The sequence below is a fragment of the Lemur catta genome, chromosome X (assembly GCF_020740605.2).
Source record: "Lemur catta isolate mLemCat1 chromosome X, mLemCat1.pri, whole genome shotgun sequence".
In the NCBI taxonomy this organism is placed as follows: Eukaryota; Metazoa; Chordata; class Mammalia; order Primates; family Lemuridae; genus Lemur; species Lemur catta.
In genome coordinates this window covers 57598006-57614384 of record NC_059155.1, presented here as the reverse complement: position 1 = coordinate 57614384, position 16379 = coordinate 57598006, and the positions used below count along the sequence as shown (strand labels likewise).

Genomic DNA, 16379 nt, shown 5'->3' with positions numbered 1-16379 from the left:
TATCTCACTTTTTTCTTTTCTTTTTTTAAAATTTTTAATTTTTTTTTGAGACAGAGTCTCACTGTTGCCCAGGATAGAGTGCCGTGGCGTCAGCCCAGCTCACAGCAACCTCAAACTCCTGGGCTCAAGCAATCCTCCTGCCTCAGCCTCCCAAGTAGCTGGGAGTACAGGCATGTGCCACCATGCCCGGCTAATTTTTTCTATTTTTAGTTGTTTGGCTAATTTCTTTCTATTCTTAGTAGAGGCGGGGTCTCGCTCGTGCTCAGGCTGGGCTCGAACTCCTGAGCTCAAGCAATCCTCCCCCCTCGCCCTCCCAGAGGGCTAGGATAAAAGGCATGAGCCACTGCGCCTGGCCACTTTTTTTCTTGAGACAGGGTCTCCCTCTGTCGCCCTGGCTAGAGTGCAGTGGCATCATCATAGCTCACTGCAACTTCCAACTCCTGGGCTCAAGGGATCCTCCCGCCTTAGCCGCCCAAGTAGCTGGGACTAGGGGCGCGAGCCACCAAGCCCAGTGCTTCTGAACTCAAGCAATCCGCCTGCTTCGGCCTCCCAAAGTGCTACGATTACAGGGGTAAGCCACCGCGCCGGGCCTAAATGCCTCACTTTTTAAAGATATAACAATAGATGCAAATAATTGTAATGCAGAGGAAAGATTTCCTTTTGCTTGTGCAATATTTTTCTCATGAAAAGGGCTTTCTTATTAGGCTATTTTGAGTAAAATCCCTTCCAGTTGAGACTTCAGAAACACTAGAAAATTTTTGCAGAGACTTGCTTATTGAGAATCTTATTCTTATTAGGAGCTAATGAACTTTTTGTGCTAGAGACTTTGAATTTTATTGTTGTTTTCCAAGAACTGGCATTTGGTTCCACTGATTTTCTCTATTGTTTTCCTGTTTTCAATTTCATTGATTTGTGCTCTTATCTTTATTTTTCCTCCCTTCCGGTGTGATTTTTCTACTTTCCCAAGTTGGAAATTCAGATAATTGATTTGAGATCTTTCTTCTTTTCTCACGTAAGCATTTTAATACTATAAATTTTTCTCTCATCACTACTTTAGGTTCGCCCCATAAATTTTGATTTGTTGTGTTTTCATTTTTATTCAGTTCATAATAGTTTGTAGTTTCCCTTGTGATTTCCTCTTTGGCTCATGGGTTAATTAGAATTGTGTTGTTTAATTTCCAAATATTTGGGGATTTTTCAGATATACTTCTGTTATTAATTTATGGTTTAATTCCATAACATAACAGAGAACATATTTCTGTGATTTTCAATTCTTTTCAAGTTGTCAAGGTATGTTTCATGGCTTAGAGTATGGTCTATTTTGGTGAATGTTTCATGTGCACTTACAAAAAATTTGTATTCTGCTCCTGTTGGTTGGGGTACTTACTCTTCCTGAGTCCGTTAATTTGTGTCACCCAAGTTTGGGGAGTTTTGGGCCATTACTTCCTTCAATTTTTATTCCATACCAATTTCTTTCTTTTTATTTTTTTTTTAAGACAGAGTCTCACTCTGTTGCCCAGGCTAGAGTGCCGTGGCATCAGCCCAGCTCACAGCAACCTCAAACTCCTGGGCTCAAGCAATCCTCCTGCCTCAGCCTCCCGAGTAGCTGGGACCACAGGCATGCGCCACCATGCCCAGCTAATTTTTTCTATATATTTTTAGTTGTCCATATAATTTCTTTATATTTTTTAATAGAGAGGGGGTCTCGCTCTTGCTCAGGCTGGTCTCGAACTCCTGAGCTCAAACGATCCGCCAGCCTCGGCCTCCCAGAGTGCTAGGATTACAGGCGTGAGCCACCGCGCCTGGCCTTCCATACCAATTTCATTCTCCTTCTGAGACTCTAATGGCATGAATATTAGACCTTTTGATATTTTCCTACAAGTCCCTGAGGTTCTGCTCATATTTTTCTCTTTATTCTTCAAATTAGGTAATTTTTATTAATCTATCTTCAAGTTCACTGATCCCTTCCTCTGACATTGTCTATCCATTTTGCTATATTGATCCCATCCAGATAAATTTTTAATTTCAAATGTTATATTTTTCCATTCTACAATTTCTAATTTTTTCTTTTTCATAGTTTTTATATTTTCTATAGAGTACTTAAAACTCTATGGGTTTTTATATATTTCTCTGCTGAGAAGGTCTGTCTTACCATGCATTTTGAGCATGTTTGTTTAGCTTTACTTCATGGAATATGGTTGGCATAGCTTTTTAAAAAGTCTTTGAAAATTCTAACATTTGAGTCATTTCATGTTTTGGTATCTGTTGTCTCTTCTCTTGAAAATTGGTTGTGTTTCCTTGGTTCTTTGAATGTATGATAACTTTAGATTAGATCTTGGACAATTTGAATATATGTTGTTTAGACTGTGAGAGACTTAAGTCCTCTGAAAATAATGATTTATTTGTTTTACAAGCAATCATCTTGTATAGGTTCCAACTACAAGTGTTGTCTCACCTTCTGTGGACAGTAGTTCCCATGTCAGTTCTATTTTCAAAGCTGATGTTATGCTTTTTTGCGTCTGCCGATGCGTGCACGGCTCAGGATTGTGTGAGACTTGTATCAGTTCACATGTGGAATTAGGATATCCCTTTCGCCAGCTCTCTCTTCTGTGGAATTCCCTTCCCCATTCTCCAGCCTTCATGGGACTGTTTTCCTGGTTCTCTGGCCAGAATGATGTCATTTCATGATTTAGCTACCCACACTGCTGCCGTACCGTTTTGAACTGGGGCCACTACTGGGGCAAGGCCAGGAAAGAAAAAAAATAAATAAAATCCCTAAAGGTCCCACCCCACACTTCTCATAATTGTAGGAGCCCCTTTTCCAAGTTTCTCTGGCCAGAAGTTTCTACCAAAGTTTTTGCCTCCCACACTGCTGTTGTGTGGCATCACAGCTATGGCCCATCCTTGTCTAAGCTGTGAGAGAAAAGCGAAAACAAAACAGAGAGATTCACCCCCATGCAGGTTTCGTCCTCAAGTTTTAATACCTCTTCCCTACCCACTTGCTTTTGTTACATTTTCAGATTCCTCAGGTAGTTACTTTTCTAAAAAAAATCAATTGTTTATTTCAGAACAGCTTTAGATCAACAGAAAAGTTGCAGAGATAGTATAGAGAGTTCCCAGAAGTAGTTGCTTTTATAATTTTCTTTTTTTTTTTTTTTTGAGACAGAGTCTTGCTCTGTTGCCCGAGCTAGAGTGCCGTGGTGTCAGCCCAGCTCACAGCAACCTCAAACTCCTGGGCTCAAGCAATCCTACTGCCTCAGCCTCCCGAGTAGCTGGGATTACGGGCATGCACCACCATGCCTAGCTAATTTTTTCTATATATTTTTAGTTGTCCGGTTAATTTCTTTCTATTTTTAGTAGAGACGGGGTCTGGCTCTTGCTCAGGCTGGGCTTGAACTCCTGACCTCGAGCAATCCTCCCACTTCGGCCTCCCAGAGTGCTAGGATTACAGGCGTGAGCCACCGTGCCGGCCAGTTGCTTTTATAATTTTTGTCCAGAGTTTTTAGTTGTAATAAAGAGAACAGATAGACTCAAGTGGGATTATTCCACCCTGTCTGGCACTTGGAGATATTTAGGTATTTGGCAGTTTGGTATTTGGGGCAGAGCATGGTATGAATTCTTTACAGTTTGGGGTCTTGTGCTCTTTGGAGTGAGTTCTCTGAGCTGATTTGGGAAAGATGCTGGTGTATGTTTCATATTGCCATGTCTCTGCTGTGTTGGGTGTTGTGGTTCTAGGTGGGAGATCCTTATGCTATTTGAAGACCATTCTCAGAAAATGTGGTCTCTAAGTTCTTTGGGGGGGTTGTATCTGAATTAGAACTTCTTTTAGATATTTGGGCACCTGTGACAAAGAGTTTGAGAACCCTGAACTACGTGTGTGTTTATGTGTCTGTCCGGCGGGTGGCTTTCTGTGTCCCATAACATGAGGTCTTTGGGATGTTTGGGGTGTATTTCCAGGTGAGACGTCTCTGCTCTTTTTGGGGGTCTCAGTCCCAGGGTGTGATGTTTCTGACTTATTAAAGCTGTTTCCGGTGACTGGAGTCTCTGTGTAAAAGGAATGAGATCTCTAAGGTGTTTGTTGTTTGTGTACTTGATTGTGAGGTCCCTGAGATGTTTTGGTGTTTGGATCTTAGGATGTAAATTCCCAGAACTCTTTTGGCATCTGTCTTGCAAGGTGTGAGGCCCCTGAACCATTTCGGGTATGTTTGTAGGCATGATGTCTCTATTCTTTTTGAAAGGTCTCAATTCCAGGGCTGATGTCTCTGATAATTAGGGGCTGTGTCCAGGCTGTGAGTTTTCTGGCCTGTTTGTCAGTGTGTGTCATAGGATTTGAGGTCTCTGGACTATTTGGGGGTCTGTGTATCAGGGTGTGAAGTCCTTGGGATATTTGTGGGTCTATGTGCCACAGTGTAAGGTTTCTGAGCTCTTTGAGAATCAGTTTCTGGGGTGTGATGTCTCTGAACCGTGGAAGTCTGTGACCAGGATATGAAGTCTCTGAGATGTCTTGTGGTTTCTGTCCCAGGGAATGAGATCACTGAAGTGTCTGGAGTCTGTTTCCCAGGGCTGGAATCTCTGACGTTTTGGGGAGTGTGTGTACCAGGCTGTGAGGCCACAGAACACTCACCAGCTCTGTGCCTCATGGTGCGTAGTGTCTGAACTCTTTTGGGATGCATGTCCGTGGTATGATCTCTGGAATTTTTTGCATTCTTTTCCAAGAGTTTGAGGTCTTTGAACCATTTTTGTCCCAGAGTGTGAGGTCTCTGTTCAGTTTGGGGGTCTGTGTCCAGTGTGAGGTTTCTGAGGTGTTTGGATGGGGAGGTGTCTCTGAGGCAAGGTGTGTTTTGTGAATTACTATGTCCCTGGGTGCAAGAAGTCAGAACACCCCTGGGGTCTGTGTTCCACAGTGTAATGTCTCCGAGGTGGTTCTGCGTCTGTCCTAACACGTGAAGTCTCTGAGTTTCTCTGTGTTATGTTTGTTCCTGGTGTGATGATTATTGTTTTTGAATCTGTGTGCAGGGAGTGAGGTCTCTTAGCTGTCTGGGAATCTGAGCTGTCTGAGGGTATGAATTGTCTGAGTTTTCTCAGGTTCTGTGTTCCATGCCGTGAAATTCTTGCGCCATTTGAGGTATGTTCCAAGGTGTGAGGTCTTATATTTTTTATGGTTTCTCATATTTTTGGCATGCTGCCTCTGACCTATTAGTGGTCTTTTCCTCGGGCGTCAAGTCTCAGAGTTTGGTTGAGTTTGTGTCTCAAATTGGGGTTTTCTTTTGCTAATTGGTTTCTCTGAAGTTTTTGAGCCATTTAAGAACCTGTTAGGAGGTTTCTGAATGGTTTGTGATATGTGTCCAAGGTGTGAAGGTGTCTGAACTCTTTGGGTAACTGGTGACTGTGTCCAGGCTGTGAGGACTCTTTCTGGGGTCTGTACCCCATAATGTGATAGCTCCTAGGTTTTTGAGCATCCAAACCTCAGCACATAAATTCTCTGAGCTCATGGGCATCTGTGTTCATGACATGAGGTCTCTGAATTGTTTTACGGCCTGTGTTCAAGGATGTAAGTTCTCTGAGCTGTTCTGGGGCCTGGGTAACAGGATATGAGCTTTCTGAGATTTGGAAATCTATGTCCAGGGCGTGAAGTCTCTGAGCTCTTTTGGGTTCTGTGTCGTAGGATGGGAATTCTAAGCCGTTTGGGATATGTTTCCAGATGTGAGGTCTTTGACAACTGTTCTGTTTCCAAAGGCCTCTGAGCTATTTAGTCATCCAGGTGACAGCATGTGAGATTGCTGTATGTTTATAGATTTGAGTTCCAGAGCGTGAGGTCTCTGAGCTGTTTGGGGTCTTGTCCCCAGAATGTCATGCTACTCAGCTGTTTTGGTTGGCTGAATCTCAGGACACAAGATTGCTGACAGCTGGCATCCCAGCTATTTGGGAGGCTAAAGTAGGAGGATCTTTTGAGTCCAGTTCAAGACCAGCCTGGGAGCCGGGCACCGTGGCTCACACCTGTAATCCTAGCACTCTGGGAGGCCAAGGCGGGAGGATTGCTCGAGGTCAGGAGTTCGAGACCAGCCTGAGCAAAAGCGAGACCCCATCTCTACTAAAAATAGAAAGAAATTACCTGGCCAACTAAAAATATATATAGAAAAAATTAGCCGGGCATGGTGGCACATGCCTGTAGTCCCAGCTACTTGGGAGGCTGAGGCAGAAGGATTGCTTAAGCCCAGGAGTTTGAGGTTGCTGTGAGCCAGGCTGACGCCACGGCACTCTAGCCTGGGCAGAGCAAGACTCTGTCTCAAAAAAAAATAAATAAATAAATAAAAATTAAAAAAAAGACCAGCCTGGGCAACATAGTGAGGAGACCTTGTCTCCAGAAAAATAATAATAACTGAGGTACTTGCTGCCTGTGCCCTAGGGGGAATTGTTGGGGTGTGCATACCAGGGTAAGAGTTGTCTGAGCTGCTTGGGGTGTGTCAGGGTCTGAAGTTCTCTGAGGTAATAGGGGTTTGTGTGAAGGATATAAGATCTCTGGATTTTGGGGTTCCTCTGTCCTCATGACGTATGTGAGGCTGGGTTGGGGCAGGGGGAGAGGTCTGTGTACAAATTTTAAGGCCTCAGTATTGTTTTGTGCTGTGTACAAAGTGTGAGATCTCTGAGCTCTTTGGGACAGTGTGTGTCAGGGTGGAAATTCCCTGCCGTGTTGCTGGGTCAGTGTCCCAGCTACGATGGCTGTGTCCAGTGCAGGAGGCCTCAAAATTGTTTTATGTTCTGTCCCAGAGTGTGAGGCCTTTGTGGTTTTGGAGTCTGGTACCACGGAATGATACTGATGAGGTGTTTGTGTTTCTTTTTGTCTCAGTGCAAGTTTTCTGGGCTGCTAGGATGTCTTTGCCCTCAACATGTGAGGTTTTGGAACTCTTTTGGGATATGGTTCCAGGCTTGAAGGTTTCTGAACTTTGTAGGAGTCTCTGTCAAGGGTGTGAGATGTCACAGCTATTGTGGGTCTAAGTGCCATCACATGAGATCTTTGAGCTGTTTGGCATATGTTCCCATATATGAGATCTCTGACGTTTATGTGGGTCTCAGTCACAGGCCTGAGGTCTTTGATTTATTTCAGGGTGTATTTCCAGAGTCTGAGGTCTCTGAGGTATTTTCATGAGTGGTATGCCATGGTGTGACACCTCTGAAGTGTTTCAGGGTCTGTGTCCTGACTTATGAGGTCTCTGAGCTGTTTGGGGTCTGTGTCCAGGATGTGAGTCCCCAGAGATGTTTTAGACTTTGTGCTCCAGGGTATGAGTTGTCCAAGCTCTTTGGATTCTGAGTTCCACAAGGTGATATCTTGAACCATTTGGGATGTGAAATCTCTTTTCCTTTCAGAGGTGTCAGACCCAGATTGTGATGTCTCTGTCCTAGTAGGGATTACTTTTTGATGGTGATGTCCCTGCCTTATTTGGGGTTTGTTTCCAGAGTTACTTGTAATATGTCACAAGGTATGAGTCTTTGTTTTCCTGGTGGATCTGTATCCTCAAGTGTGTGATCTCTGAAATGTTCTAGAGATCTGTGTTTAGAGGTGTGTGTCTCTGAGTCTATGAGGTGTTGGGTACCTGTGTCCGGAGAATGAGCTCTGTGAGTGGTTTTGGATTTTCAGTCTTAGTGTGCAAGCTGTCTGAGCTCATGTGGATTCTGAGTTCCATGATGTGGAGTTTTTGAATAATTCTGGTTCTGCTTCCAGGCATGAGTTTTCTGATCTTTTTAGTGGTCTCAGTTCCAGAAAGTGAGGTACCTCTATTAGGGGTCTGTTTCCAGGCATTGAGGTCAAGGAGCTGTATCAGTGTCTTTTTCCCAAGGTGTGAGGTGTCTGCGTTTTTGAGTGTCTGCATTCCTGAGTATGGAGTCTCATAGGCTATGTGGGTTTTGTTTCTAGTGTCTGAAGTCTTTGATCTATTTATGGGTCTTTGTGCCAGCTTGTGAGGTGCCTGAAATGTTTTGAGGTCTGTATGTGGTCTCCATGTTGTTGTGAACACTGTCACAGGTTTTCGGGTGTCTGAGATGTTTGGAGACCTTTGTTAGCAGAGTGCTAAGTCTCTGAGCTGTTCTGGAATCTTTCTTCTAGGATGTAAGGTCTCTGAGTTTTTGAATGGCTGTGTTCTTGAGGGTGTTGTAGAAGTGTTTATGATTTGTGTCAAAAAGTTTGGGCTCTCTGTTTGGGTGCAAGTTCTCAACACTTCGCAGGGCTGGTTCTCACGTTATGAGGTCTTTGAGCATTTTTTCCCCACTTGCTTTTCCTCCATTAACAGCGTGTCCTTTAGGTGGTACTTCTAGCCAGTACAGGTGCATCACCTTCATTCTGTTTGTGTCCAGGCCTCTGAATTGTTTCGTGGTCTCTGTCAAGAACATGTGGTCTTTGCCCAGATTATTTATCTATATCCCAGGTGGCAAGGTTTCTGAGCTGTTTTGGAGTCTGTGTCCAGGGTGTGAGGTATGTGAGCTGTTTGGGATTTATGTCCCAGTGTGGAAGGTCCCTGAGGTGTTTTGGCCTCTGTCCCAGAGTATGAAAGATCTCTGAGATGTCAGTAGGAGTTTGTGACCAGAAGATGAGGTCTGTGAGATGACTGGGAATCTATGTTCCATTATGTGAGTTCTCTGAGCTTTCTGCCAGTCTTCATTTAGCCAGAGTGAGAGGTCTCTAGGCTTTTTTTTTTTTGGTCTGTGTTCACAATGTGAGCTCCCTGAACTGTTTTGGACTCTGTGTCCCATGGTGTGATATCTCTGAGCTCTTTTTTGCTGTGCCCAATGATGTGAAGTCCCTGAGCCATCTGGAGTATGTTCCCAGTGATGAGGTCTCACTCTGTTTCACAGCCAACCGGTACTCTATGGTTTACCTTTATTCATTTGCCCTTTCCCCCCCTAGTTGTTTGTTCCTCCCATTCTCGTGCCCGCAAACCTGTGCACGTGTGTGTGACTATTTCTTTAGAACAAATACTTAGAAGTGGAATTGCCAGGCCAAAGGAGTCGTATTCAACAAATCCCCTTTTGAGCACCTACTGCGTGCAGGGCAGTTTTAGGCACCGGGGAGACACCAGGGAACTGGAAATTCACATATCCCTACCCTAGTGGTGCTGACATTCCAGTAGGGAGGGGTGTTAGTTTTCTATTTTGACAAATGCACACTTCCATCAGTGGCCTCAGGGGACTGAATGCCTGTTTACGGGCCGGCGCTTGACAGCAAAGGGTTAAACGCTCGGCTCTTTGCTCTCAAGATCATCAGGTTATGGGGCTAGGACGGCCCATTGCGGGATGTGCGGGGCGGCGCGGGGGGGATACAGAGATGGAACGTGAGCGGGAAGACATGAAAGAGTCTATTCAGTTGTTTTGGGGTGAACAGAAGATTGATTTACGCGACATTGACATGAAAAGTCCTTCGTAGGTCGCACACACAAGAGCGTGATGGGTGGGAATGAAGAGTTAATGACAAGACAGTGCAGCTCTGGCACAGACTTGCGTGATGCGGAGATGGAACAGTCCACTCCGGAAGGTACCACAGGGGAGGGGTCATGTATTTTGGAGAACACCATTGTGTCTGTGGAAACACGAAAGGTCTTCTCATTCCGCGAGTCAGTCTGCCTTCACCCTAGACAGAGGAGAGAATGGCGCTGCCTTGACCAACGCCAGCCCCAAGCGGACCCCCGCTTCAGCCTAAAGCCTCCACCTATCTGTAGCCGCCACCGCCATGATCTTATGGTCCCGCCCGCGTTGGCGCTAAGATTCGAATCAACTGCGGGAATAGGGTAGGGGTGGAAGGCCGCGGAAAGGTGATTGGCTCAAGGATGAGTTAAATAGGGCGGGATCAAGTCCCTCCCTGAGCTCTGATTGGTCACTGCAAGCTTGCCTACACAAGCTCTTCCAGGGTACAGAGGTTTTTTTTCCGGAATCACGTGGAGGTTACGAGCCGGGTCCTCTGGCTGTGTGCTCCCATTGGCTGCTCGTTCAGCGCAGGTGCTGTGGCTCCTGGGTTGGCGTTCAGGGTTGTCGAGGCAGGGCTTCGGCTCCTGGAGACCGCAGGTTCGAATCCCGTTTAGGAACTTCAACTTGTGCACCTCTAAAAGAAGCTGGCATTATTGGCTTGTACTCAAGGGCTAGCACAGAGTGTGTCGGGTAATCATTTCCATTCTATTTTACTTATTCTTTTTTAAAAAATAATACTGCATCCCATTATATTGATTTCAGGACTCACTCACCGTTCACAACAGCACTGAGAAAAACTCTCTCCAGGATCCCTGGCAGCTGTCTTTAAGGCTACCTGTAGGTCTGTGTCCAGCAGATAAGGTTCAAGGCAATCTCATAATCCTCCTCCTGGCCAGCCCCCCTCCCCGCACCCCCCCCAGAGAGGATAACTTGGAGGCTTCGTGTGTGTGTGTGTGTGTGTGTGTGTGTGTGTGTGTGTGTGTGTGTGTGTAAGTAGGGTGAGGGGGTGGACCATAAACGACTAAAGAGAGGCATGGGGCCGGCCTTGGTGGCTCACGCCTGTAATCCTAGCAGTCTGGGATGCCGAGGTGGGAGGATTGCTTGAGATCAGGAGTTTGAGACCAGCCTGGGCAACATAGTAAGACCCCGTCTCTACAAAAAAATTAAAAAATTAGCCAGACGCAGTGGCTCATGCCTGTTATCCTAAGCAGTCTGAGAAACTGAGGCAAGAGGATGGCTTGAGCCTAGGAGTTTGAGGTTGCAGTGAACTATAATGATGCCACTGCACTCTACCCAGGGTGACAGAGCCAGACTCTGTCACAAAAAAAAAAAAAAAAAAGAGAGAAAGGTATGGTTTCATGCTCTGGGATGGTGAGGGGCCTGTGGCAATTAAAAGGAGAATTTTTGAGGAGGGCAAGACAATTCTAAAGAGTACACTTTTAATGATGGGATTTTATTTTGTTATATTTATATTTCTTTAAAAATTACATTTCTTTTATTTACTTTTGTTGTTGTTAGAGTCTCACTCTGTCACCTTTGGGTAGAGTGCCGTGGCATCAGCCTAGCTCACAGCAGCCTCAAACTCCTGGGCTCAAGCAATCCTCCTGCCTCAGCCTCCTGAGTAGCTGGGACTATAGGCGTGCACTGCCATGGGTATAACATCTATGAACAGAATGTAAAGTCTCTCTGCTGTTTGAAAATCTGTGCCTTAGGGGTTTAGATCTTTGAGATGTTTGTGGGTTTCTGTGCTAGAGTGTGAAGTGTCTAAGCTGTTCATGGATCTTTGTCTTTGAATGTGTAGAGTTTTTTTTTCCCCCTCTTAAAACTGAATTTCATTTTTCTTTTATTGGCATTTTTCTGACTGCTGGAGGAGCTTAACATTGTTTTCCATGCTAAGTTTTATAAACTCTCTTTTATGTCTTCTGATCATTTTTCCTTTTTAAATTTTTTAAAATTTAAAATAATTTTTAAAATGATTACAAAAATAGTACAGAGTTATTGTATACCCTTCACCCAGCTTCCCCTGATGTTAACAAATTACATGACCAGAGTATAGTTTTTTTTTTTTTTTTTTTTTTTTTAGGCAGAGTCCCACTCTGTCACCCTGGCTAGAGTGCCGTGGCTGTCAGCCTAGCTCACAGCAACCTTCAACTCCTGGGCTCAAGCGATCCTCCTGCCTCAGCCTCCCGAGTAGCTGGGACTACAGGCATGCGCCACCATGCCTGGCTAATTTTTTCTATATATATTTTTAGCTGTCCATATAATTTCTTTCTATTTTTAGTAGAGATGGGGTCTCGCTCTTGCTCAGGCTGGTCTCGAACTCCTGAGCTCAAACAATCCGCCCACCTCGGCTTACCAGAGTGCTAGGATTATAGGTGTGAGCCACTGTGCCCTTTTTTTTTACAAAGCTACTTTTAATACTTTGAGGTGAGCCTCATAGGAATAAAAAACACTGGGAAGGGGTAACCCCCTCGCCCCCAGGAGTGGCCCAGGGGGAGAGAGGCTACCTGAGGGGAAGGAAGCACAAAAGGGACCCGCTGCAGACTCAGGACAAAGGGAATGCCATCGGTGCTGGGACCTGTGAGCACTACAAGAGGAAACGCGAGCGTGGTGGGACTGGCTCCAGGCACACAGGCAAGAGGGTTGGACACGAAGCCACAAAGCCACTTGGGTTCCTCCTTCTTCTCGTTTGCCTTTTTCTGCTTCTGCTGCATGATCTCTGAGTCCCTCTGCTTGCGTGAGGCAGCAGAAAGCCCATCATCTCGGCATTTTCCCTTAACCGAGTCGCTCTGCTTTTTCATATTCTTTTGGCGGGCTAGCTCACGCTGGTTACCGTGGGTCATGGCGACGGCAGCGGCTCTGGCCTGCCTCCGTTGTGTTCCCTTGTTCTGTCTGACGTTCCAGAGTACAGTTTTTAAAACCAGGAAATGAACGATGCTGTTGTTCATGAGCTGTTGTTCAACTGCTTGGTATCTTTGTCCAGGGTGCGAAATATCTTAGCTCTTTGGACTCAGAGCTCACTTGGGTTTTGTGTCCCATGATGTGACCTCTCTGTTTGTTGTATGATTTTAGATGCTAACTAGGTCTTTCATTTTCTTTGTGATCTTTGTCCCAGAGTGTGATGTCTTTGACCTATATTAGAGGTCTATTCGGTGATTGTCTTCTCCGGCTTATATGGGCTTCTGTGTTGAGGATGTGAGGTATCTTGAGCACTTTGGGAGGACTGTATTCAAAGCTGGGTGCACTCTCAGCTAGTGTTTATTGGCCTCTATCAGAAATTATGAGGTCAGTAAATACTTTAAGGTTCTGTATCTAGAGCAGGGTTATTGAACCTTGGGACCATTGACATTTTGGACCAGAAAATTCTTTGTCATGGAGGGCTGTTCTGTGCATTGTAGGATATGGTATTAGTTTACTAGGGCTGCTGTCATAACAAAGTACCACAATCTGGGTAAACAACAGAAATGTATTGTCTCACAGTTCTGGACTCTGGAAGTCTGAGAGGTGTTGGCAGTGTTGGTTCCTTCAGCAGGCTGAGAAGGAGAATCTGTTCCATGCCTCTTTCCTAGCTTCTGGTGGTTTACTGGCCATCTTTGGTGTCCTTTGGCTTTTGCTGCATTACTCAGATCTCTGCCTTCATCTTTCTTTTCTTTTCTTTTCTTTTTTTTTTTTTGAGACAGAGTCTCACATTGTTCCCAGGGCTAGAGTGCCTGCCGTGGCATCAGCCTAGCTCACAGCAACCTCAAACTCCTGGGCTCAAGCCATCCTCCTGCCTCAGCCTCCCGAGTAGCTGGGACTACAGGCACGCACCACCACACCCACGCCCACGCCCAGCTAATTTTTTCTATTTTTAGTTGCCTGGCTAACTTTTTCTACTTTTTAGTAGAGATGGGGTCTTGCTTTTGCTCAGGCTGGTCCGAACCCCTGACCTCTAGCAATCCTCCCACCTCAGCCTCCCAGAGTGCTAGGATTACAGGTGTGAGACACCTTGCCTGGCCTTCTGCCTTCATCTTTACATGGCATTTTCCTGTGTGCGTGTGTGTGTGTGCGTGTGTGTGTGTATGTGTGTGTGTGTGTGTCCGTCCATCCAAATGTCCCCTTTTCATAAAGACACCAGCCATAATTGGATTAGGGGCCACCCTACTTCAGCATGACCTCATTCTAACTTAACTAGTTACATCTGCAACAACCCTATTTCCAAGTAAGGTCACATTCTGAGGTACTGGAGGTTAAGACTTCAACATATGAATTTGGGGAGAGGTCGCAATTCCACCCGTAACAGATGTTTAGCAAGAGAGAAAAAGGAAGGAGGAAGAAGAGAGCAGCCCCTGACATCCAGAAGTGGGCCTGGCACTCATAGACAGCTAGGCCGTGTTATTCTCCTATCAGATATAATCTCACAGAATACCAGCCACAGATAAAGTTAGTCTGAGGCCGTGATAAAATGAGACAAAGCAAAGCCACTTTATTTTTAAATTTATTTTTTTATTTTTTTTTTTGAGACAGAGTCTCGCTGTTTCCCAGGCTAGAGTGAGTGCCGTGGCATCAGCCTAGCTCACAGCAACCTCAAACTCCTGGGCTTAAGCAATCCTACTGCCTCAGCCTCCCGGGTAGCTGGGACTACAGGCATGCGCCACCATGCCCGGCTAATTTTTTCTATATATATTTTTAGTTGGCCAGATAATTTCTTTCTATTTTTAGTAGAGATGGGGTCTCGCTCTTGCTCAGGCTGGTCTCGAACTCCTGACCTCGAGCGATCCACCCGCCTCGGCCTCCCAGAGTGCTAGGATTACAAGCATGAGCCACCGTGCCTGGCCTATTTTTAAATTAAAAAAAAATTTTTCATGGCAGGCAGGTAATGTGCCAGTGTCGTATCCAGGTTTGAGGGAGGCACATCTCACATGTGAATGTGAAAACCCAATTGCCATGCTCATGAACTACAAAAGGATCGCAAAGCTACTTTATAATGTTACCTAAACACAGCCAAAAATAAGGTCACTGTATTAACCATAAGATACCAAACATCCCCCTCCTCTTGGTTAAAATGAGTGCCTGCTACTTCTTTATCAGTTATAGCTTCAGCCTCACTCTAGCCTGCCCTCCCCATAGATGAGATTTATGGAGATACCCAATCTAGAATGAGCCCCCACTTCCTTAGATCCTCTCCCAAACCACTCAACCAAAGCCCAGATGCTATCCTTGTTTCTTCCTAACACTCCCTTACTGAGATGTCCCAGGGTTCCCCATGGAGTGCGTTCTTCACTGCAATGAGTAATAATCCCAAATTGTTCAACCACAGGTATGTTCCTGGTAGAGAGTCTGTGGCTAAAGGGCACTGGCAAACAGCATCCATGGCTTCAACCCACTGGATGCCGGTAGCACTTCCTCACACACTGTTGTGACAGCCAAAATGTCCCCAAATATTGCCAGATGTTCCTTAGGGGGGGGCAAAATTGCCCCTGGTTCAGAACCACTGGTCTAGAATATGATGTGTTTAAGCAATTTGGGGGTTTTTGCCTGAGGGTTGTGTTCTCCGAAAGGTGTCTGGGTCTGGGTCTCAAGAGTGTGAGGTCTCCGGGCTGTCTTAGGGTTTCTGTTCCAAGGTTTGAAAGCTTTGCACTCTTTGGGGTTTCTGTATCAGGAAGGAGTGACATCATGAACCAAAATCCAGACATGAGGTACATGTGACATTCCCTTGCCATGCCTCACCCCACCTGGGACATACGTCAGTTCAGAAAGGCAGTGAGAAGTGGGAGTCACATGGCTGGTTGTGAACACCTTCATTTTAGGATTGGGGTTCACAGCATTCCCGGCTTCTTTGTGTAGACTATGAAGTACAAGTGACCTGCTTCCTTCACAACCTCTGTCTCGCCCTCTGTTCTGGAGGTCACAGTCTCCGTTGACACTGTTTTTGCAGATTGTGTTGTAGGGAGATGTTTGTTCTGTGTCTCCCAATACCAGCCACAGAGTGGGGACTCCTGTCTCTCAGGATGGACGTTGCTCAGATGGATGTTGGAGTCCATCTCCCTGCAGGCCTACAATAACCCAGCACAAGTGAGTTTTGGAGGCTGGTAGACCCTCTTTCAAAGCCTGAAATGCACAAGTGTTGGTTGAATGGTAGGAGAATTTAGCTTTTTGGATCATCCCTCTAAACCTTAACTTGACCTGCTGAGGTTTTTACAAGACTGGTCAGAATCAGGACAGTGTACAGTCCACTCACCTATGCCCTGATTTCAGCCCTTCCCCCTAGTCACACACCCTTTCTGAAAGCAGAATTCAGGACTGGGGGAAGGGAAGTGAGCGACCCAGGTAATTGCCATTGCTGACCAGGGGCCAGTATGGGCCTGAGACTGTCTCAGTTGGAATGTAGTAGTAATCTGCACGTGTCATTTAATATAAATGTATGTTGGGTTCAAGAAAGAGTAAACACTCCCCAGAAATGTGTCTCCATCTCTAGGAAACCCACAGTTTTACTTCAGCTGTTCTCTTGAGAACATATATAACATGAGGCAAGGATACACAATGAGAAAAAACATTGTTCCCCTTCTGAAAATTATAAAACTGGTTATAAGAGCGACAGGTTTATACATTAATGTGAGAACTAATATATAGTTCCCAGAATAAGAGCTTTCTTATTTTTTTGTGGGTATATATGTGAGAGGTAGGGTATGAGCTCCAGAGAAAGGCTTTGGGGGAGGGTATAGGGCCTCAGTAGCTTGAAGTCACAAGAGAAATAAAACAATTTGGACTAAATGAAAATGAAAATAAACCTTACCAAATTTGTGGGGTACAGCAAAGCAGTGCTTATTTAGAGGGAAATTTAAAAGGCACTGTGGCTTCTGCTGTGCTTTTTCTTGGATCTCTTACTCTAGTGGAAGCCAGTCACCATGTCGTGGGGACACTCAAGCAGCCTCGTGGAGAGATGC

At 45.3% G+C, this 16379-nt stretch overlaps 1 protein-coding gene and 1 non-coding gene across 2 annotated transcripts; both read right to left on the bottom strand.

Annotated features, from left to right (window-relative positions):
* Window positions 1-11846: 11846 nt before the first annotated feature.
* LOC123628363 lies at window positions 11847-12351 on the bottom strand. The gene has a single exon (XM_045538054.1). It carries the CDS (start codon window positions 12294-12296, stop codon window positions 11868-11870), a length of 429 nt encoding a protein of 142 aa, XP_045394010.1. The 5' UTR covers window positions 12297-12351; the 3' UTR covers window positions 11847-11867.
* Window positions 12352-14298: 1947 nt separating this feature from the next.
* LOC123629006 lies at window positions 14299-14402 on the bottom strand. Its single transcript, XR_006731877.1, has one exon. It is a non-coding gene; the product is annotated as a small nucleolar RNA U13 (small nucleolar RNA).
* Between the last annotated feature and the right edge of the window lie 1977 nt (window positions 14403-16379).